The following is a 21,309-nucleotide window of genomic DNA, read 5'->3' on the forward strand; positions in this document are numbered from 1 at the left end:
CATGTAGTCAGGAGCAGGAATGCAGAGCACAGAAGAGAGAAAAATAAGCACCTCAACTTTCTTCAAGAAGTAATCTAGCACAATTAAACCACAAGGTCAGAGACAGAGTGCAACAAATCTGCCACAAGGCTGCAACCACCAAAGGAGTAATTAGTGAACAAAGTTGGCTCACTGCATAACTGCTTTGATGCTTTGGGTAAAGAGGTCTACAGATCCTCAAATGGAAGTGAGACTGAGGCTTTTTCCAGGCAGCTCAGGGTAAGGCTTCACTCATGGAACAGGCAGACTGTCCTGGAATCCACTGACCAGGGAGTCCTTATTGAAAGCCTAAAGGTCACCTCAGCACAGTCAATATACCTAAAGCAAATTGTACTGGATAGTTCTTGTGTAGAGGCATCACTAGTTGATCCTTTTTTGCTATTTTTTTCTAGCAAAACCAGTAAACAGAGATGGAAGCCACTTCCCATGTTATCCTTCAGTAATGAAGTCATCCAGACAATATAGTGGTGTTCACAATGTTAAATTGTCCTATGAGTTCCTATGGATTCCAGCAGACCTATGCGTTTTGCAAATTTATGCTCTGATGCCCCCTCCTGTTGCTGGTGGTCTGCTTGGGCCCTTTAGGGTTTGTGTGTAGAAAGTTATCTTGGTCACATATAGCTAACAGTTCCTGCCAATTCCTTCCTTCCTTCCTTCCTTCCTTCCTTCCTTCCTTCCTTCCTTCCTTCCTTCCTTCCTCCTTTTTTTCATCATTCATCATTTTTTAATTTGAATACCGTCTTTCTGTCTTACAATATTCAAGGCGGTTTACAAGCTGAAGAAACAAAAAATGTACATCTTATAACAATCTAATGCAATACAAAAATGTGATAATAAAACTTTAAAATAGGCAACCTACATAAAAAAGTAACATTCAACAATCGTTAGAATAGTATTAAATAATAGTAACATATAAAAGTTAAACAGAAATCCACTCAACAGTTACAATAAATAATTTCTAAACTATAATCAATAAAACAACGGCAAGCCCTCCCTCCCTCCCTCCCTTCCTTCCTTCCTTCCTTCCTTTCTTTCTTTCCAACACACTAGAAGTCAGCTCAACCCTCAAGGCATTTGGGGGGGGGGGGCGGAATGGCAGGTGGCAAGATTCATAAAAAAGAGGGCCTTGCTGGGCTCTGCTTGTGAGCCCCATTGCCTTCTTTCCTCAATAAGGGATTGTCAGTGAAACTGAAAAACATTCACAGATTCCTTCTGGGTTGGACCAGAATCCAGTTGGGGTGAAATAGATCTGGGGAGGGGCAGTTGTTAGAAATTTCAAATCCCACCCCATCACAACTCTGAATCTAAAAATTCCATAAGGCAGACACATCACAATTTCCTTTTCCTATGTAAATATTTATATGATTAGAGACTTTTAATTTGGGGCATATCCTACTACTTTTTTGTTTTGTTGCCATAATCTCTGAACATATGTAGGGAACATATGGCATCCATGGGTTTCTTATAAGAAATTATTAATATTGCCACTGATGCAGTGACTTGCAATAATTACTATGTTGTTTTAATTGTTTTTAATTATTCTTTTCTTTACTTTGCTTCTAATTAGAAAAAATATATTTATCCCATTGCTTGTGAATAGACTAAAATTGCTTTGACTGTTTGTTTTCCTCTTCCTTCTCCCTGCCGTTCTCATCTATGCTTCCACTATTAATATTTTTCCCTAAAGCTCTTGAGAACAATAAGCATTAAGCATTGCACCACTAACTTTTAGACGATTTTACAGTTTCGGCTGTTACAATTTAAATGATTGGTTGTTGTTTTTTGAATATTGCAATAGCAAGATGTAAGTTGAAAGAGAGATGCTGTTGTGCTGTGCAAATTGTTCTGCATTAAAAGACTTTATGATGTGGGAAGTACTAAGCAATCTGGTGGAATAGTTTTATTTATTTAATTTATTTCTAACATTTAATATCCCGCCAACTAATACAAAAGGGATTAGACAGCACCCACAAGGTAGTATTAAATTATGCTTTCATTTTCACGCTGTCTTTTAATAACAAAACCAAATTTTCTTCTTGCTTGGTAACTGGCTAAGTAAATAATCAACGACCTTAACACAGGGGGATTGTACTGTGAGAATTTCTTTTGTATATACTCACAGGATCTTCCTTTTTATATGTGTATCCATGCTTGGTGATCACAGTAAAATTCCTGTAGCTCCATGACATATCTAGTTCAAATTAGGGTCCCACAGATTTTTTGGCAGCTTTGGCGGAGCTTGCTACAAATTTGTTCATTTCTACCAGTTGAGGGGCAATCACCTTTTCTTGTCCCCCCCACCTCTGAATGTCTCAGGAGCACATGGAATAGAGTTGTTTCAGTTGGGCCTCTGCTACCTCATCTTAAATAACGGTGCTCCCCCACATTAAAATTATTGGGTTTTGGACAATCTGCAAATATTATTATAGTGTTAGAGGGTCCTTTCTGCTGAAACTGACTTTTTTCTTTTTTAAAAATCTGCATCAAATGCCTCAGCTTTAGTCCAGTTAGACTTTGATTACTGAAGTTTGTTTGTTTTTTTAATAATAATTTCTTCCCTCTTTTTTTTAGTTGATGGCTGTATTCATAGAGCTGCTGGCCCCTGTCTAGTCGCTGAATGTCGCAACCTGAGTGGCTGTGAAACTGGACAAGCAAAAATTACTTGTGGTTATGACCTGCCCGCAAAATGTAAGTAAGCTACTTTCCCCTCACACATTTTTTAAAAATCAAGCTGAAACTTTATACATACCTCACTTCCCAACACGATAAATCAAGTGAGGCATTCACTTACCAAATTAGCAGTAAGATTAAATTAAGCATGCTTCGTGATGACCTTTGTCCTTCGGAGGAATTGAGATGTTTTAAGCGGCTGAGCTTCTTTTGAGTAAGGAAAACATGCGTGTTTACGTTTTGAATCATAGCAGACCATAGATTGTTTTGCATATGCTTGTGTTTATGAAAAACCTTCAACAGTTTTAACAAAATGTACATTATCAAATTGATCTGCGTGGTGGACAGCTTCTATAAATGGTGCCGATATCTTGGCTGTAAAATGCATTTTGAGCCAAGGAGATCAAAGTGATGTATTTTGTGTTTTCAGCTGCTGTGTATAGGCTGATTGGCAATTACTGTGACAGCATCTGTCACAGTTAAGCATTCAGTGGAATACTGTTCTCAGCACCAGAATGTTTTCTCTCTCTTTGAAAGTCGAATTGTCAAAATTCCCATTATATGTAAATAGAGGAAAAAAAGGTTATTTTACTGACCTTCTTGCATAGCTATTTAGCCACACTTGGGAAAGTAAACACTGAAATAGCAATTGTTTGCAGCCTGGATGTAAAATGACACCACAAAGAAGTGGGGCATATTGTGCTCAATAGTTTGGAACATCAGGGCAGTTTTTAGCAATCCAACTCAGTTGTGTGAGACTGTGTTGTAGGAGCTGGAAATTTTTGTGCTCTTTGTTATATGATGTTCTGAGTTTGTGGAGCAGGGGTGGCTAGATCCCACATAGATATATTACAACATTGTGAGGCGCCAGATCCCCCTAAATTCTTAGATTTAGTTAATGTTAGGAATAAATCAATGCTTGGAGTATTAGTGGAAGCTACCAGATGCTGAATCTAGCAGCTTCAAAAAGACAAGGCCAGACAGTTTCCCATGCTAAGAAGAAGAAGCAAGGAACAAAGAGTATTTGGCCATAAGGAATGATTGGCAGTGCAAATGCTGCCAACCAACTGTGAGGGGAGAGAGATTTTCTGTTCATCAGGCAATGGCTTTTCCACCTGCCTTGCCCCACCCTCCAGATTGTTACAATAAAATAAAAATAAAATAAAATAAATATTAAAACACAGCATTTCCTCATCCTGTCTCAACAATTAGAAAAGTGTACAGTGGTACCTCAGGTTACAAACACCTCGGGTTACAAACTCCGCTAACCCGGAAATAGAATGGAAATCGCGCGGCAGCCGTGTGGCGGCAGTAGGAGGCCCCATTAGCTAAAGCGTGCCTCAGGTTAAGAACAGTTTCGGGTTAAGAACAGACCTCTGGAATGAATTAAGTTTGTAACCCGAGGTACCACTGTACTTCTTTAAGTGCCAGGGTCAGATTTGAAAGGTAGTCTACATTTTATTGTATTTTCAGTCTTGATTTGCTCATCCAGTATGTTTATCGCAATTTTCCTTCATGTGACAAAAGAAGAAGACACAAACTTTGGATGTTGTAACTTGTATGTGAAGAGCTAAATTTCAGTGAAAAACAAGAAGTAATAGGCTGTTTTGAAAATTCAATCTTATAACTATGTAGAGTGAACATTCTGTGAAGTTGAATATGGGTGTGACAGCAAAAATATGAACAAATAAAAAAATATTCTCAAGTAGACAAATATTATTACTCATATTACGTTAAACAGGAAGCTGACATGTGGGAAACAGATGTCTTGGGGTGCACCAAATGACTACCTGGGAACCTCAGACTACAGCAGTGCTATAAAGCAGCATGGAATTAGAGTTTCCATAAAGACACATTTATATCAATATTTCTATATCCAATTTAGATTATTTAATTATTATGTTAACACAAGATTTAAAAGCCGAGAAGCCTGAAGATCATCCAAGGACCTGGGGGCTGCGAAGGATATATATATATTTATATTTTGTGTGTGTGTATTCTCACCCTTAATAGTTATAACTACATTATAAACTACCTCAAGAACTTGGTTATAATGTATGGCACAGCAAGTTAATGTTTGTTTGGTTGGTGGTTGTTTATTCTTTTATTTGTTCAAAGTATTTTTACCCCTCTCTTTAGCTGAGGGCAGGCAGAAGGCTCTCAGAGTGTCTTGTAACTATGACTAACATGAGAAGACAACCCCCTGCTCTCAGGGTTATAATCTACAAAAATGCAGTATGGACCGAAAAGGGATTAGTAGGGAAGAGGAAAAAAGCAGATGAACTGGTAAGAATTCAAGAGTATCTGGTGTATCAGCGGAGCCAGTTGAGAAGCCTTGTAGCCTGATTTAGTAGAAGGAGAGGAAGGAGGCGGATGGAGCTGGTTCCTCTGGGGAGTCCAGTGACTGGTCTGAGAGCATTTGATCATATCTTAATGGTGAAACTAAGGCAGTATAATCTGATCAGTTCCTGGATGGGAGAAATAAAAAAATCCTTCCAGTAGCACCTTTAAGACCAACTAAGTTAGTTCTTGGTATGAGCTTTCGTGTGCAAGCACACTTCTTCAGATACACTGAAACAGAAGTTGCCAGATCCTTCTATATAGTGAGAAGGTGGGGAGGGGTATTACTCAGAAGGGTGGTGGGAATGGGAGATAGCTGAGATGATCCTGCTGACGACTCTTAACGACTGTAATAGGTCTTACAGGAAAAGGCAAGGGGTGAGAAGGTGAGAAATGGCTTAGTCATGTATAATGGGATAAGAATCCAATGTCTTTGTTCAAACCAGGTGTCTCCATGGTTTTAAGTTTGGTAATGAGTTGCAATTCAGCAGCTTCTCTTTCCAGTCTATTTCTGAAATCTGTATCTGTATCTGTAACTGGATCTGGATCTGTATCTGTAACTGGATGGGAGAATACTGTGTGTCCATGTAAGATACTCTGAACTTTCTAAAGGAAGACTGGGATATATGCCTAGCAGAAATAGGTAAGGTAAAGATAAAGGACCCCAGGACGGTTAAGTCCAGTCAAAGGTGACTATGGGGCATGGCACTCATCTTGCTTTCAGGCTGAGAGAACTAGCGTTTATCCACAGATAGCTTTATGGGTCATGTGGCCAGCATGACTGAACCGCTTCTGGCACAACGGAACACCGTGACGGAAACCAGAGCGCACGGAAATGGCGTTTACCTTCCCGCCGCAGCGGTACCTATTTATCTACTTGCACTGGTGTGCTTTCGAACTGCTAGGTTGGCAGAAGCTGGGACAGAGCAACGGGAGCTCACCACCGTTGTGTGGATTCAAACCACTGACCTTCCAATCAGCAAGTTCAAGAGGCTCAGTGGTTTAGACCACAGTGCCATCCGCATCCCCTCCTAGCAGTAAAAACAGTAAAGGAATAGGGTCATAACCTTATATACTAATTTCAGAGTCCTGTGGGAGACCACTGTTGCTTATGGACCTACAGTGGCATAGTCCATGCAGAAGACAGAAATATCAACCAACTTGGAGAAACTCCAAGGTTTCTCTTTAGAAAATTCTTTAGAAACATGAGGAAAGCCCAAAACAGCTAAATGGAGACTGAGCATAAATGAGCATCCTTCTCAGTGACCATGTAATACTTACTGACTGTAAGTGGGAGAGCAAAGGGAGAATGAAGCAGAGGGGCTGGAATCCTGAACACACCTTTTAAAAATATGCCTTTTTAAAATTCAGGATCATACCAGAGGTTTTATGCTGATCTTAATTTACACACACCAGAAATGTATTAACATAGTCACTACCCATTAGGTAACACTGTGTGGCTATTGATTTATCTTTCTGATCAATTTAATGTTACAATGTAGATCAATCCAAAGTGATAATGTAAATGTGCTCACCAAGGCAATTCCAGCTGTGATATAAGTAGTGATATTGGCATTATCCACAGTGGGAATAATTAGCCCGTTTAATTAGAGATTAGAAAGCACTCATTGTGTATTCATAATAATCTGTCTTTATTTAAAACTTTATACTTGAGGTCATTAGCCTTAAGGTGGGATGATTTAAATCTATGTACTTGTTTTTATACCATTTAGGAAAATAGAATTAAATCAGTACATTACATAGATATTAATTGTAGTGCATTGGTTACAAACTGGACAATAAATATTGCTGTTATTGTTAAGCATACATTTATTTTACATATGTGTGTGTGTGTTTTGTGTGTGTGTGTGTGTGTGTGTGTGTGTGTGTATGTATATATATATATATACACACACACACATACACACACACACAGACACTGGTCTTTAGTAAAATATAGCTAGAATAATACAGTGATGGCAAATGTCAAACTGCACATGATACTACTCAACTGCATATAGTTTTCCATAACCATTTTTTACACCAAATGAAACAGTGGAGGCTGCAATCTGCAGTTGAACCCCTGTGCAGAAATCACAGAATCATGGAATTGTAGAGTTGGAAGGGACCCCAAAGGTCATCTTGTCCAACCCCATGCAATGCAGGATTTTCAACTAAATCATACATGACAGATGACCATGCAACCTCTGCTTAAAAACCTCCAAGGAAGGAGAGTCCACCACATCTCATGGAAGTCTGTTCCACTATTGAACAGTTCCTACTGTCAGAAAGTTCTTCTTGAATCTCCCTTCTTGTAACTTGCATTCATTGGTTTGGGTCCTAGCCTCCAGAGCAGGAGAAAACAAGTTTGCTCCATCCTTCATGCGACAGCCCTTTAGATATTTGAAGATGGCTATCATATCTCCTCTCAGACTTCTCTTTACCAGGCTAAACATACTCAGCTCCTTCAACCTTTCTTCATAAGGCTTAGTTTCCAGACCTTTTATCCTTTCCTTTTGTGCAAGGTACCTCTTAAAATAAATAAATCTGCCTCTCTCTATTCCTCACTAGCTGTCCCCTCTCTGCCCCCCACAGAATGCATATCCATGTCAGCATTGGACAAAAACTGTGCCCAAATGGTATCACATGCAATGTCCTTTGCATGAAGAAATCAACTGTTCAGATCTCCCATTTCAAATTCTCTCTGTAGGCCGAGTTAGACAAGCCAATGTTTCTGAGCCTCATCTTTCTACAGTGCTTAACTTACAATAATGTTGCCGGTGTTGCACATGTATTCATGTCATGGAGGTACCTTACTTCTCCATTATGTGTCTTTTTCATTGGGTAACATTTGTAAATATTTAATGGGGAAATTGTGCTAAACTTAATTTAATGAGCTGCGTGCTCCCAAGTTTAGGGACTGTTGCTTCCTTATTAGTGTGACAGTATCCACAGGAGGTTTGCTACCCCTGTACATCCAAGAGGAAGGGTGTATTTTCTGTATACAGCAAAGATATCTTGCCACCAGAAGAAAGAAAACTACTTGTAATTGGATTGAGTCCAACAGGATTTAGTCTGTGATTTAGGATTGGACCTTTGTGGACTTGCTCTCAATTTCACTCCTTTATTTGACTCTGATACCATAAATCTGCAGAACTATTGTATCCACAATCTACCTGCAAGGCTCATAACATTCAGATCCTAAGGGGGAATACTTCAGAGAGCCAAGAGTTTTGAAATACCTGGGACACTGTTAATGATTAGAAGTGATTAATTATGATGTTCCAAGTAAGTTTTAGCATGTAATAAGAGGAAATGAGGCATTAAAGAGTATTTATGCAGGAGAATTCAGAGATAACTATAAAAAAATACTACTTTGGTTTCTGAAGTAGTCTTAAGAGGAAAATGGGAGGAACATCAGATATAAATAACTTGCTTGCCTTCTTATAAACTTAAAATAGCTGTCACTTTAGATAGCTATTACTGTTTGAAGTGGAGAAAAATAATGCAATATCACATTCACTGATTAAGTCTTGTCGAACATGTACCAGAAGTGGGAAAGAAATCCTGACATTAACATTGTAACAAGAAACTGATACTAGACCTTACTGTATTCCTGTTAATGACCAGCAACAAATGCTGAGGTGTGATTGAGAGGTCACATTTAAATGCCCACAGTGTAATGAGAAGGGCCGACTTCCTGACACTAGAATATTCAAAGTACACACAGATGCTTTATGAAAAGTGCCATTTCAGCAGGAAGACAGTACAAAAAAGGGTGCTTGAAAGCAGGAGAAAAGGTTTCACATTTAAACTCTGCAGAACCAGGACTTAATCTGTCAGTGTCCTATTTTAGCATCTTAGTCAAAGCCAGGGGGCAATACTGCAAGATTTTCTCCATTCTGAGTCAGACCAAAATAAAATGTGTATCGTGTGTGTGTGTGTGTGTGTGTGTGTGTGTGTGTGTGTGATGTGGTTATTGTGAATGCTACTGCCATTTGGCTCATTGAATTTGTGATTGCGAAGGTTGTAAATTTCCCATTGAAGCCTGACCTCTATGGGCTGATTCTATATTATGCAAGGAAGATAAAACAAATTGTATGTATTTGCATTTATTCAAAACCTAGATTGCAGTAGAGAAATCGCATCACAATTCCTACTGTGTTTTTTTCCTCTTGTCTTGGGAAAACAAAACAAAACTCCACCCAGTGCTCTATCTCCAAGTTAAGTATTGCACGCAGTTCTGGAAAGACCGTAGAGGTCAGCCTTACAGGGAAGCACAATTAATGGGATATCTACCAAGAGCAGCAATGTAGTGATCCCTTTGGTAGTGCACGGAGCTCATCATGACAGCCACCAGTGTCACGCTTCCAAAGAAATTATGGCACCTCTGCTGATTTATTATTTATTTAACAAAATTTATATTCCACTCACTCAAACAATAGACTTCTAAGTGGCTGACGAAAGACAACCTAGGATATTCATGAAAAACACTAATAAAAGCAAGCATTAAAAAGCTAATGAAACTTTGACCTTTCTGAAGTGTACCTCTGGGATGAGTTTGCTTTTGGCCACATATTTTTAAATCTGTCCTTAACTGCATAGAAAATGTTTTTGCCTCATATTTCCTGTCTCTTTTATTAGGCAGGGCTTTATATAGTGAAGTAAAACCAGGCTGTGTGAAATAGCAGGCTTCCTTTAATTGTGAGTTTCTTTTAAAACCTTGAATCAGTCAGGTGATTTGGGCCTGGATTCAGCTAACCTGGTGCACTAACAGAAACCAGTGCAAGGGCTCTCTCTGGCTCAATGGGACTACCCCCTTCTCCTTCCCTTTGTACTCCTGCCCTTCCCCAAATACTCTCTGGAGGGTCAGGAGAAATCCCAGAACAGCACATGGGTGGAGGAGAGGGATATCATTCCATCTGACAAACAGAAAAGCTTTTGCTGGTGGATTGATCAGAAGTGCCCAACGTCAAATTTATCCCTTTGCTTTTTCAGCATTTTTCCTAAGAACATTAGCTCTTATGTTTAAGTTTTTGGAATTCTTAATGCAAAATACATAGCAGGAAATTGATAGATTTTAAACCCAGATACTATTTTATTTGAGAAAATGGGTCATCCATTTGGAAATAATCCTCAGCCTTTCAAAAAAAATTCTGAACTGGAAAATGACCACTGAGATTATTAAATTAAATTTCAGGAAAAAGCAAGATGAAAAAAAAAATAGTTTTCTTTATTTATCATGAGTAATTTGACCAGCTGCTCAAAACTGCATTTAGGGTGTTCAGAATTTGTGAAAATACGCTCTACAGAGATGGTGCCAATGAGCTATTAGTGTAAGGCCCAATTATTATTCCCCTCTCTCTCTCTCTCTCTCTCTCTCTCACACACACACACACACACACCTGGTCCAATATTATATGGGGGAAATTATATAACCAATAGGGAAAAAAGAGAGATATACAGTATAATAAAATATCATTATGGTCTATAAGGAACTAAGATCAAGTATGTAAGAAAAGATAAAAGCTACAGATAATACAAAGGAGGCCCCTATGTTTGCATTATCGCCTATGAAAGACAAACAATTTCAGGCTCATTTGTACAACCTTGAATTTTGCACTGGAACATTCCCATGCTTTCACAGACTCAGAGGGGAATGCAAAACCTACCTTCTGCTTCTGGATGCATGCTGAGCTGCAGCCAGATAGGGGTTTTGTATTCAATCCTAAACACCGCTTTTATGAGAAGTTATAATCACTGGAATCAGTGAATGTCTAGGAGTCGTGGTCAGGTTGAAGAGAACCTTTTTGTGTGCATGGCAGGAAAACATCAGTCAGTGGTATAGTGAGCCAGTGTGGTGTAGTGGTTAAGAGTGGTAGTCTTGTAATCTGGTGAACCGGGTTCGCTTCCCCGCTCCTCCACATGCAGCTGCTGGGTGACCTTGGGCTAGTCAAATTTCTTTGAAGTCTCAGCCCCACTCACCTCACGGAGTGTTTGTTGTGGGGGAGGAAAGGAAAGGAGAATGTTAGCCGCTTTGAGATTCCTTTGGGTAGTGATAAAGCGGGACATCAAATCCAAACTCTTCTTCAGTCTGGATTGATGACAAAAAAAGCACAACTGTGGCTACTCCTCCTTAAAAGTCCTTGTGAATTAGCCTTCAGAATCTTAAGTTATGACTCTAATAACTCTCTTCTGCTAATGGCATCTTCTGATTACCCAGCAAAAGCCTCAAGAACCAGACCATGACTAGATAACAAAATTATTCAACCTGGAACTCAATAGGGAGGCGAAATATATAGTTTGCAAAGGCAAACAAAATTACCTACATGTTGCTATAGTAAAAAAGCTGCTCATCATTTAATTGGTAAATAAGGTTATGAATACTTACCAGTGAATAAGACTAGCAATGCATGCTAAGTGCTAGTCTTAGTTTTGGGTCGCTAGAAAACAGCTTCACCATTGGTAATTGTTGCAGATTTATCCCCCCCTTTTTTTCTGACTTCAAAAATGCTATAATTGAGTGACTTGTGGTTTAGTAATGTGAAAATATTGCTAATATTTAGAAGTAGTACAATTTTATGGGTACTTGGAGTCTGTCACCCATAATGTGAAAAGAAAATCATGCTTCCTTTTCTTAGCTGTTGCCCTTCTTAGTTATATTAGCAATTGTAATTTACATCCTCTTGGTAATGGGTTTGTTTTTCTCTCTCTTCAGGTTATAGTATTCTGCATTCAATCTCTGTTTTGAAAGGGAGTTTAACTGATAGGGTCACATAGCTATTTAGTGCAATATGGGAGAAGATAATAAATTTGACTTTTAGTGTCTAGTGTAGTAATTGTATCACATCTATATGATGAGTTAGTACAGTGCTGGAGCCCTCTTGATTGATTGCTATATTTTTGAATTAATTCCCCTGCTATAGTTACCCCTTTGGGGAAGACATGATTTAATTTAGGTCTTCAGTTTGTAGAAGGAAAATCAAAATTATACTTCTGTAAAGCCTAATTTTCTGGCAATTTTTAAAATCTTATATTTTTTTTTGGTTCTTGAACTGGTTTCTAAAACCCACAGCAAATGGTTTTCAATTAATCCTAACCATGCTGCTGGCTTTTGTGTAATAGGCAATTACCACTGAGATCTGGATTGAACCCATCAATTAATTTTACATAGGCCAATGAGTGGCTGCCAAATGGTAAGGACTTTGTTAGTACTGACCTGAACTGGAGTTGAACCAGAAACCTGTAATTGAAAACTTCTATAGCTGACCCATTACTAATCCAGTCCCACCTGCAGGTCTTTATTACTTCAAGTACGCAGAAAATCACATTAGACACAGGTGTGCCATGCCAGATTTAGTGTCTTCAAGGAGCACAGTAATCTGGGTTTGTAAAACTCCATTCAATGTGAAAGTTGATTTCCTTTTCTCCCCAGAATGTAAATTAGCAGACTAAAACAAAACAAGCCTCTTAATGTTAATGTCTCCTGGTTTGCTATGGAGAAACTACAGAAACTACAGATCTAACAGCTGAAGTCCATGTAACACATAGCTTATAGGTGAAGTTCAACTATACAGTTGCTCATTTTCCATTGAGTTTGCATATTACTGCTGACTGCACATATCGGACAGACAGAGACACCACACACACATACATCCCTTTTGACAAACATTCCTACTGAAAGGAATGAGAACTGGGCGAAAGCTAACAAATGAATTTCAGTAAGGACAAAGAGAAGGTTCTACATTTAGGCAAGAAGAATCAGCTGCACAAATATAAGATGGGGGACACCCGACTTGCCAGTAGTACATTTGAAAAGGTTGTAGGGCTCTTAGTAGATAACAGGCTTAACATCAGTTAACAAAAAATCCTAACAGTATTATAGTCCTGCTCTGCTCTGCCTTGGTTGGACCACATCTGGAGTACTGTGTCCAGTTCTGGAAACCACAGTTTAAGAAGGATATTGACAAGCTGGAATGTGTACAGAGGAAGGCAGCCAAGATGATCCAATGTCTGGAAATCAAGCAGTATGAGGAAATTGAGTATGTATGTAATTATGGCCTGTACTCTACTAACAAGTTCCATCATGGATTTCTTCTTGCACAATGGAAATTCCTACCTTTTCCTCCCCATGCCTCATTGGGATGGGGAAACTCCTAGAACAGATTTAGGTAGAGCACGGGGGAAAGAGAAGGAGAGAACGTTATGTTTGCACAGGGAGAAATTGCACTGAGAGAATATTCATATTAGCATTATGATGGATTCCACCCTTAAGATTGGTATTTGAAAATGAGGCTTATGTAAGTGGCTACTGTGTACCCAGCTTTTTACAAGGGGCAATTTTCTTTCTAACATGAACTTTATGTAATGGAATTGTTAAATAAGGACCTATAGATCTATGTATGTAAAACAATAAGGCATATTGAGAAAGAAATAAAAATAAAACAACCTCCATTTCTTTATAGTACTTATATAGTCCAAATTAACAGCTGCAGTACATGTAGATTGGCTTGATGATTTCTTCTAATTCATTATTATTAATGATTTGTGAACTACCATTTCTAGTAGAACATCTTAAACTACATACAAACTGAACTTCAACTTTCCAGCTAGTGTAGAAATTATCTTTATCATATTGTAGTATATTTTGAGGGACGCCACGTTTCCTTTTATGGAAAGATACAGAAATATCTGTTTTCAGAATTTTAGCAGACAAAAGTAAGTTATTTTCTCTCTGAGTCTCTGCAAGCACTGAAACTGTAGATCACCCTGAAGGGTAAGCAAAAGGAAGTACTTCATTATGCAATATAAAAATTACAATAAAGACCAGTGTTTTCTCCTCTTGGTGCAGTGTGACCTCCATGTTGGTACAATAATTGTAAATATTAGATTAACTGGAAAGTGTTGTTGTGGCGCATACATAGATTCTGAAAGGACTAGGGATCTCAATGGAGGATAGAGGCTGTCAGTAGCTATTAGCTGTAATGGTTGAGAATTAAACTTTTCTGCCCAGAGGCAATATATGTCTGATTAGCCTATGCTGGGAAAAATATAGATATCAATGTCATGCCTTGAGCACTGGGCAGGCAACTTTCAAAAACTACTGGGATTCCGTTGGACCTTCGCAGTAACCAAGCAAACCAATTGCTACGTTTGTCTGTTCCATCAGTTATCACAAGATGGAAACACTGAGGCAATATGTGCTCTGTAGATGCCATCAACTTCGGACCACTTTAACTGTCAGGGCTTCCTCACAATAAGTCTTTTAAGTAAAGATTAACACATTAATTGAGGGACGCGGTTGGCACTGTGGGTTAAACCACAGAGCCTAGGACTTGCTGATCAGAAGGTTGGTGATTCGAATCCCCGCGATGGGGTGAGCTCCCATTGCTCGGTCCTTGCTCCTGCCAACCTAGCAGTTTGAAAGCACGTCAAAGTGCAAGTAGATAAATAGGTATCGCTCCAGCGGGAAGGTAAACTGCGTTTCCGTGCACTGCTCTGGTTCGCCAGAAGCGGCTTAGTCATGCTAGCCACATGACCCAGAAGCTGTACGCCGGCTCCCTTGGCCAATAAAGCAAGATGAGCGCCGCAACCCCAGATTCGGTCATGACTGGACCTAATGGTCAGGGCTCCCTTTACCCTTTTAACACATTAATTATCTGAGGTCTTCTGGAGAAAAATAAAAATGCTAAAACCATGCCCCCGCCCCTCGCAGGCTTGGGCAAAAAAACCCCATCATTCCATCCTTGACAAGTCCCCCCAAATCTCCTAGCATGAAAGCAGAGAGAATTGCAGAGGACCTACATCTCCAGTCGGACTCTTGGCTTTGTTTTTCTGATCAGCACACTGCTTATCAGTGCATAGGGGAGCTGATGAGTGAGGGAAGGAAGAATCAAGCCTCTTTCCTTTCTCCATTTGCCACGGTTGCCTCTGCCCCTGCCTGTTTGGGGGAGGCATTGTGAACCTTCGGATAAATGTGTGAAGGTTAAGAGTGCGGCTTCATTTCCTGTTCTGATCAGCCACACACCCCTTGGCTATATGGACTACCTGAAAATGGTTAAAGAGTGTAGAATTGTAGTTAATGAGGTTAATGAGAGTTCTGTTGGGAATCCCTCCCTCTCTAAACTACAGTTCCCATGATTCCTTGATGCAAGAGGAGGTCTGTTAAACTAGTGTATGGAACAGTGCTTCTCAATCTTTTAAAGCCATGCCCTCTTTTAGCTAACATAAAAAACAATATACCCCGTCAATCTCCCTTCTCCGAATTATTTTATTTGAATTTTCAAAAGGATTGAAATATTGTGATGCCATATATATATATATATATATATATATATATATATATATATATTCTACACGCGCACACACAAACACACATATTTTTTAAAAGACACGGTGGAGTATTCCACCAGCTGAGAAACACCGCTACAGAAGATGTACATTTAGTAGTGGTGGTCCACAAATTTGGGGGTCTGCCCTATAGGGCTGTGCCAATCAAGACGAATGAGAAGCAGTGTATTTGCAGTAAGAATTCATATTTCATCAAGGAAGTCCCCAAATATCAAGAAAAATCAGCCTTCCACTCTCTTTAATTAGTGTGTTTATGTGTGCGATTTGTTGGTATTTTTAGCCTTCTCCTTTAAAAGAAACCGAACCTACTTCAAGTCGTCTTTCTTCTGACAGCTGCTGATTGAGAATTAGTATAATGGTTTTTTTGGCTTTTCTTTTTCATTTTTTTGGTTGAAAATTCTGTATCTCTACACCCATGCATAGAAAGGATAATTGGTAGTCCTCAGTCTCTCGAGTGAACTGTGCTGCATTGTGTTGTGTGCATGGAAAGAGAGTTATTAACACTTACTTTTTAATCGTCATGAAAGTCTAGAGAAGGCAAAGCATTCTCCATAAATATTAAGCCACACATAATATAAAAAAACGTTTTCTGCACATTCTTGCTCTTTCAGGTGTTGAAAAATATTTGATTGTGATTTCTTAGTTTCAAAAACCAGTCTTAGCTTGCCTTCTGATGACATAAAGATATAATAAGATGTTCGTTTTCATAGCAGAGCATACGGCATGATTAAACCTACCAGGCTTTAACTTGTAAATACTTGATAAAAATAAATGGTGCAATCAACAGGAAGAGGTGCACGTGTGATAGTTTGGGTGTGAAAAATCTTAGTTTTAAAAAATCAATTTGTGTGAATTTCACATGCTGTCAGAAAATGACAGACTGATGTTGTGTCCTTTTAGGTTTTTTTTTTTTAATTGAAATGTGTTCTGTATCAAAATGCACACTGCTTTTCCCATAGTTCTAAAAACCTTGTTGGCCATCCTGGAATGCACCATATTATCAGTTCAACTGCACTTTCATATTATTATTATTATTATTATTATTATTATTATTATTATTATTATTACAGAATGCCCTCCCATCAGATGTTAAACAGATAAACAACTATATTATTTTTAGAAGACATCTGAAGCAGCCCTCTATAGTGAACTTTTTAATGCTTGATGTTTTATTGTGTTTTTATATAGTTCTGGAAGCTGCCCAGAGTGGCTGGGGCAACCCAGTCAGATGGGCAGCATATGACAGTAGTAGTAGCAGTAGTAGTAGTAGTAGTAGTAGTAATAATAATAATAATTAGTAAATTCATTCTGAAAGTTCTCATTTTTTCACTGTTACAAGAATTTTAGTCCACTGACTGTAATACTAAACTGAACATGAACAACAAGCCTCATATACCCTCTCTCTCTCTCGTGTGTGTGTGTGTGTGTGTGTGTGTGTGTATTGATTTCATTCATTTTTAAAGCCAATTATATACTGCCCTTCAGCAGTCCTTCCAGGGCAGTTTGCAAAAATAGTATAAAACACAAAAACCAAGATAAAATATGTTGCATTCAGTGCTGCTGTTCTGTTTACGCAACAGTCTTCCGCATGTGAAACAAAACTTCCCTGTCCTCTCCGGCCACTGGCAACCCCTGAATGTGAGGTTCCAGAGATGAAGGGAAAGACTTGCTGCTTGAGCAGAAACCATCTTGCACAGGGCTGGATACAATTCAGTGGTCTGCACATGTTAAATAGCGCTATGTATCTAAGCCAAGGAAATGAAATGTCTCCACCCGGTACCAAAAATTTAGTAAGAGTACTGCCAGGCAACCATCTTAAAGGGGAGAATGTTTTATAAAAGTGGGACTATTATCTGAGAAGGCCCTCTGTCTGGTTGCCGCATACCTCATGTCAGATAAGTGCACTCCTGCAATATTTTCATGCAGACGTTGAGTGTCACTGATGTCTATATTTGTGCCATATTTTGACACTTCGGCACCAAACTTTCTATCATAACCATATTGACCTACCCAGTGTGGTGTAGTGGTTAAGAGCGGTAGTCTCGTAATCTGGGGAACCGGGTTTGCGTCTCCACTCCTCCACATGCAGCTGCTGGGTGACCTTGGGCTAGTCACATTTCTTTGAAGTCTCTCAGCCCCACTCACCTCACAGAGTGTTTGTTATGGGGGAGGAAAGGAAAGGAGAATGTTAGCCGCTTTGAGACTCCTTAAAGGGAGTGAAAGGGGGGATATCAAATCCAAACCTTCTTCTTCTTTCTTCTTCTTCTTCTTCTTCTTCTTCTTCTTCTTCTTCTTCTTCTTCCCATCCCACTAAGCGCCTTTCTCAACAGCTGTTTACATTTTAGGGCATTGTGCTTGCAAAAGGTTTTATAAATGTTAAGATAAATTCCTTGAGTCAGTGTGTTGTCAAGACATTAATTACACATGTGCAGCAACATGTGCTAAAATGGATAGGGATCTGAAACTTTCTGGGAGAACTAGTACCATAATTCTTAACCAATGGAAGGAACTCAGTGTGGATTTTGCCTGCAGCTTCCTTGGAGTAAAACCAGCCACTTTTAATTTGTGGTTTCAGGCTTCTGAGGATTGTGAGATTGTGAAAATTGTATATTCGTGTTATTTAATGGATGGGTTACTGTGAATAGAAATAGGATGCAGTCATCCGTTTTTGTTCCTGTATCACCAGCTTGAAACATTTTTACTTTAATAGTAAGAATGTTCAACCAAGTTGATCTGGATTGTAGTTTGTAAAAGAAATTTCATAATGAGGCATTGACAAAGAAAGCAGGTATTTTGCATCCTGGTATATGGAAGAATCATCTTTACTGGATGAGCAATTTTGTTCTTGAACTTGGCCATTTCTTTAACTTTCGTTATAGTATACTCAAGAAGGCCATTATGTTGTAAATATCAAAATGTAAGTAGCTTTACAAAATAGGACAGTAGCTCACTCTTCTTGGAAGAAAATTATTATGTCATCTTGAATTTTATTTAGCATAGGCCACAATGTACTTTTCAGCTAAGACAGAATTTGAATTGACATTCCTCTTGGAATCAGTCTAAATTATTTTTGCGGGAAGCGATGAATGCATAATGTTATTTGTTCATCTTCTAGTACATCATGCATGTTATCTTTTATTTGACTGAGGAAGTTGTATATTCTTAGCATATTCATACATTCATAAACCAGTAAGTGAGTAAAATTGTTGATCCAGTATAGGTCCTTGCAAGGAATGCTGTTTACTAATTTTAAAGACCTTGTGTGGCAATATCATTCTAGCTTTTAAGCTGGATAAATTATTCGTCTTCTCCCAGGCCTTTGGCTAATTAAACAATCTATGGCCTTTTAAACGGGGAAGGGGCAGTGTTTTTCTTCTAGAAAAAAGGTGCCAGTGCTTACCATGAAGTTGAGTACTAGTTAAAAATTCCACACTTTTAACTAGTGTTTTTCTTCTAGAAAAAAAAATGGTGCTGGTACTACGTACCCTTGAGTACCTGTAAGGGGGGGAACACTGGTGGGGGTATTGTTTTTGTTTGCTATTATGGTATGTATTTATGTGTTGTAAACCACCATGTGATCTTTGGATGAAGGGTCGTATAGAAATTTAATAAATAACAATATCTAAAGGAAATAAATTTATTGAGGAAGTGATTAGACAGAGTGGGATTTCCACAGGGTGGGGATACTCTTAAGCAGCATTATGGAGTAACAATTGAGTAGCAAAACTTTTATGTATTTTTTATTAGTATTCATTTAGAAGACTTAAAGGCTGCCTTTAAGAGCAAACTTACACCATAAAATAACAATAATAGTAAATATCATGAAATACACAATCATAAAGCTTTGATAAGCTGTCTTAAGCTATTTATTAGAATGCATAAACCATTTAATCAAAGAGAGTTGTATCCAATGAAATTGTTTTGTTTGCACAATGACTTCTATTTGCACAACGGAACTTCCCCTCTCCCTATAGCTCAGAATCAATTTAAAACAATTACCTGTATATAAATAAAATCAGATTTATTTATTTTTTAATAGGCTGAGTAGGCAAAGAAACAGAATTTCACTACAGTTTGTATGCAGTGCTGAAGCAAAAGTCCTAGCTGAAAACCCCCCACAAGTTTTAGAATAAAATATTGATGACTATTCAGCAACCAAATTATGTGGAAAAGTAAGGTTCTCAAAAATTATCTCTTAGAGTGCTTTGATATTTTTAGTGTGAATCTGTTTTCCACAGTAAACAAATTTACTAGAATAAAGCATTAATCTCTTTATTTATGTATTCATTTATGTTCCTTTTTCTTTTACCAACTTTGAATCAACTAGCAAAACCAGTGTTGTAAGATGGGATTTTATCTATCAGTGCCTCATCTTTCACTTTTCCTTCTGCTTTAAGAAAAATAACACGGCTGGCTTTTGCTTTTCATGTCTGTGTTTTACTAAAAAAGTTATTATTCTTTGGTTTTCTCCTCACTTTTGAACTATTGTTTGGAAAATCCATTTGCACTTTTTGTAAGGTATTTACATTTTCTTTTTACATGGAAAGCATTTTGTCATATAATTTTGTCAGTTCAGACAACTGGGAACATGTTTAAAACTGACTACTGTGTCAGGTTTGTATTAATGCCGTGTGTACCTCCAAACTGATCAAAACATGTGGAATACTCTGACCTTTACATGTCAGAAGGCTGATTAAATTGGGGGTGGGTGGGCAACAAGGCTTACTGAGGCAGGACAATTCAAATTATGTGGCAATTATTTTTAAAGTGCATGTCAGTTTATTTAAAGCTTTCGTTTAATAGTCCCATAATTTTAGGATTATGAAGCAATTCCTTAGAACATTAGGACAGGAGAGCTCCCTTGGCAAGAGTAGTATTTTTAACAAAAAGCTTTGTCCTGCACCACATAATGAAGGATATTTGAGAGGCTTTGTGCTGATTGTTCAAGACATACAAGACCAGGAAACTTCACTTTGCATTCATTCGGAAACATCATTCTACCAGAAGCTATCGGAAAGCTGATACAAAAGTGGGGCTCAACTCTGTGTTTGGAGCTGTTTACAGGTTTTCACATGGCATTGTAAAGTGGCTGTCTAGACTTCAAGTGTTTTGGCTCTTGAGATTAATTGATGCAAGAGGCTAGCTCTCGTTTACTCTAACCTGTGTCTTGTGCAAGCATGTGTGTATATTATTGAGACTGGTTGTGAAGTCTGTTCAATATGCTGACTTGACAGGTTTTGTTTTGGGCACTTGCCGGCTGTGTTAAAATTTACTTTAATCAAATGCTATCTGGCATTCTGAGTTTTTCCTTGTAAAAAGTTATGGACGGAAGGATGTCCAGGAACAAGAAACTGGCTACATATTCTCAGAGGGCACACTAAGGAAGATTGCAATTCAAAGAATGTTCTGTTAGTTTTACTACTGGGATTCACTAATCTCTAAGTGCTTCCTATTATCTCTGGGCTTACTTTAGCTATGTGTGGTGTGAGGAGAAAACAATGCAGGAATTAATGGCTTATAACTGAAATGTGGTACATCTGCTCTGCAGAACAATGCATGCTTCTCCAAAATGCTGAGCGCTTGAATCATCCATTCATATATAACCTTATAGGTCTGCTGCTATTTGCTAAGCATATTGGAAAATGTGAACCTAAATTTGTGTGTTCGTTTTTAGATCCACGAGATTTTACCTTTAATGCTCCTGTCCCAAAGGCTGCTTTATACACATGGCAGCGTCTCTTAATTCCAGCCATCTCTTTATTCCATCCAGGAGACCTTCCTGAGACTTGCTTATGCTCACAATCACATGAAGTTAGGAATATGTGAACCAAAAGTGTGTGCTAGTGGAGCTATACAGGACTGCAGCAGTGCTTTGGGAAGCTGCCATAATCACCAGGGCTGTGTACCGGA

The 21,309-nt window shown here is 38.5% G+C and overlaps 1 protein-coding gene across 4 annotated transcripts in view; it reads left to right on the forward strand.

The window, feature by feature from the left end:
- MACROD2 (mono-ADP ribosylhydrolase 2) overlaps positions 1-21,309 on the forward strand; it is a 978,088-nt gene that overhangs the window by 216,050 nt on the left and 740,729 nt on the right. For all 4 annotated transcript variants that reach the window (XM_080999221.1, XM_080999220.1, XM_080999219.1 and 1 more), the window contains exon 5: positions 2,611-2,727. In XM_080999221.1, coding sequence (XP_080855347.1) covers positions 2,611-2,727 — 117 coding nt within the window. The remainder of the gene's footprint in view (positions 1-2,610; positions 2,728-21,309) is intronic.

The sequence above is a fragment of the Podarcis pityusensis genome (genome assembly GCF_964106645.2).
Source record: "Podarcis pityusensis genome assembly, chromosome: 3".
Lineage (NCBI taxonomy): Eukaryota > Metazoa > Chordata > Lepidosauria > Squamata > Lacertidae > Podarcis > Podarcis pityusensis.